At 49.5% G+C, this 2,734-nt stretch overlaps 1 protein-coding gene across 1 annotated transcript; it reads right to left on the minus strand.

Moving 5' to 3' along the window:
• Positions 1–263: 263 nt before the first annotated feature.
• Positions 264–2,206, minus strand: LOC141988120 (uncharacterized). The gene is made up of 2 exons (XM_074953960.1): positions 1,398–2,206; positions 264–818 (listed from the first exon to the last, which is right to left on the minus strand). Exons 1-2 carry the CDS (start codon positions 1,978–1,980, stop codon positions 667–669), a joined length of 735 nt encoding a protein of 244 aa, XP_074810061.1. The 5' UTR covers positions 1,981–2,206; the 3' UTR covers positions 264–666.
• Between the last annotated feature and the right edge of the window lie 528 nt (positions 2,207–2,734).

Genomic DNA, 2,734 nt, shown 5'->3' on the forward strand with positions numbered 1-2,734 from the left:
GTTTCATGACTGGCCAGGCTACGGTGTGAAAGTTCTGTTTGTTTCTCCTTGATGAAACCCCCCGCCCCTTGGTTCACTCTACTTCCTTGTAAGCTAACCACCCTCCTCTCCTCCCTTTGATCACCTCTTGCAGAGGCAATAAAGTCATTGTTGCTTCACATTCATGCATTCTTTATTCATTCATCACACAAATAGGGGGATGACTACCAAGGTAGCCCAGGAGGGGTGGTGGAGGAGGGAAGGAAAATGCCACACAGCACTTTAAAAGTTTACAACTTTAAAATTTATTGAATGACAGCCTTCTTTTTTTTGGGCAATCCTCTGTGGTGGAGTGGCTGGTTGGCCGGTGGCCCCCCCACCGCGTTCTTGGGCGTCTGGGTGTGGAGGCTATGGAACTTGGGGAGGAGGGCGGTTGGTTACACAGGGGCTGTAGTGGCAGTCTGTGCTCCAGCTGCCTTTGCTGCAGCTCAACCATACACTGGAGCATACTGGTTTGGTCCTCCAGCAGCCTCAGCATTGAATCCTGCCTCCTCTCATCACGCTGCCGCCACATTCGAGCTTCAGCCCTCTCTTCAGCCTGCCACTTACTCTCTTCAGCCCGCCACTTACTCTCTTCAGCCCGCCACCTCTCCTCCTGGTCATTTTGTGCTTTCCTGCAGTCTGACATTATTTGCCTCCACGCATTCGTCTGTGCTCTGTCAGTGTGGGAGGACAGCATGAGCTCGGAGAACATTTCATCTCGAGTGCGTTTTTTTTCTTTCTAATCTTCACTAGCCTCTGGGAAGGAGAAGATCCTGTGATCATTGAAACACATGCAGCTGGTGGAGAAAAGAAAAGGGACAGCGGTATTTAAAAAGACACATTTTATAAAACACTGGCTACACTCTTTCAGGGTAAACCTTGCTGTTAACATTACATACATAGCACATGTGCTTTCGTTACAAGGTCGCATTTTGCCTCCCCCCACCGCGTGGCTACCCCCTCAACCCTCCCCTCTCCCTGTGGCTAACAGCGGGGAACATTTCTGTTCAGCCGCAGGCAAACAGCCCAGCAGGAATGGGCTCCTCTGAGTGTCCCCTGAAGAAAAGCACCCTATTTCAACCAGGTGACCATGGATTATATCTCACTCTCCTGAGGATAACACACGAACGGACGTTGCTTGAATGCCAGCAAACATACACTGCAATGCTTTGTTGTACAATGATTCCCGAGTACGTGTTACTGGCCTGGAGTGGTAAAGTGTCCTACCATGAAGGACGCAATAAGTCTGCCCTCCCCAGAAACCTTTTGCAAAGGCTTTGGGAGTATATCCAGGAGAGCCGCAAATGCCAGGGCAAAGTAATCCTTTCACATGCTTGCTTTTAAACCATGTATAGTATTTTAAAAGGTACACTCACCGGAGGTCCCTTCTCCGCCTGCTGGGTCCAGGAGGCAGCCTTGGGTGGGTTCAGGGGGTACTGGCTCCAGGTCCAGGGTGAGAAACAGTTCCTGGCTGTCGGGAAAACCGGTTTCTCCGCTTGCTTGCTGTGAGCTATCTACAACCTCGTCATCATCATCATCTTCTTCGTCCCCAAAACCTGCTTCCGTATTGCCTCCATCTCCATTGAAGGAGTCAAACAACACGGCTGGGGTAGTGGTGGCTGAACCCCCTAAAATGGCATGCAGCTCATCATAGAAGCGGCATGTTTGGGGCTCTGACCCGGAGCGGCCGTTCGCCTCTCTGGTTTTCTGGTAGGCTTGCCTCAGCTCCTTCAGTTTCACGCGGCACTGCTTCGGGTCCCTGTTATGGCCTCTGTCCTTCATGCCCTGGGAGATCTTGACAAAGGTTTTGGCATTTCGAAAACTGGAACGGAGTTCTGATAGCACGGATTCCTCTCCCCATACAGCGATCAGATCCCGTACCTCCCGTTCGGTCCATGCTGGAGCTCTTTTGCGATTCTGAGACTCCATCATGGTCACCTCTGCTGATGAGCTCTGCATGGTCACCTGCAGCTTGCCACGCTGGCCAAACAGGAAATGAGATTCAAAAGTTCGCAGTTCTTTTCCTGTCTACCTGGCCAGTGCATCTGAGTTGAGAGTGCTGTCCAGAGCGGTCAAAATGGAGCACTCTGGGATAGCTCCCGGAGGCCAATACCGTCGAATTGTGTCCACAGTACCCCAAATTCGACCCGGCAAGGCCGATTTAAGCGCTAATCCACTTGTCAGGGGTGGAGTAAGGAAATCGATTTTAAGAGCCCTTTAAGTCGAAATAAAGGGCTTCATCGTGTGGACGGGTGCAGGTTTACATCGATTTAATGCTGCTAAATTCGACCTAAAGTCCTAGTGTAGACCAGTGCTTAGAGATATAGTCTCTGATGGGGGTGTGCTTTCGCCTTTCTGCATTACAGTTGCTATGTATTGTGCTATTTAAAATTTAGATGCACAGTGAGTATGAATGCTCTTTGATTGTAAAGACTAAAACTTAATAAGGATTTTTGTTATTTATGTAAAGGACTGCAGTGCTCCAAGGCCCCAGTCAAGATCACTAGATTAGGGAGGGCAAGGGCTCCCCCAGTGGGAGCCTAAAAAGTTCCCTTTCAATTCAATATACATATTGCCTTTCAATTTATTTGAATGTCCTCTTGTTAGTGTATTGTGATGAGAAACAGTAAACATGAGAGATGGGTGAAAGGGCTGGATGTGGCCCTCTATGCATCACCTCTCCCTCATTTTTGCCCTCTAGCTCTAAGTGTTT

This window comes from Natator depressus, chromosome 5 (assembly GCF_965152275.1).
Source record: "Natator depressus isolate rNatDep1 chromosome 5, rNatDep2.hap1, whole genome shotgun sequence".
Taxonomy (NCBI): domain Eukaryota; kingdom Metazoa; phylum Chordata; order Testudines; family Cheloniidae; genus Natator; species Natator depressus.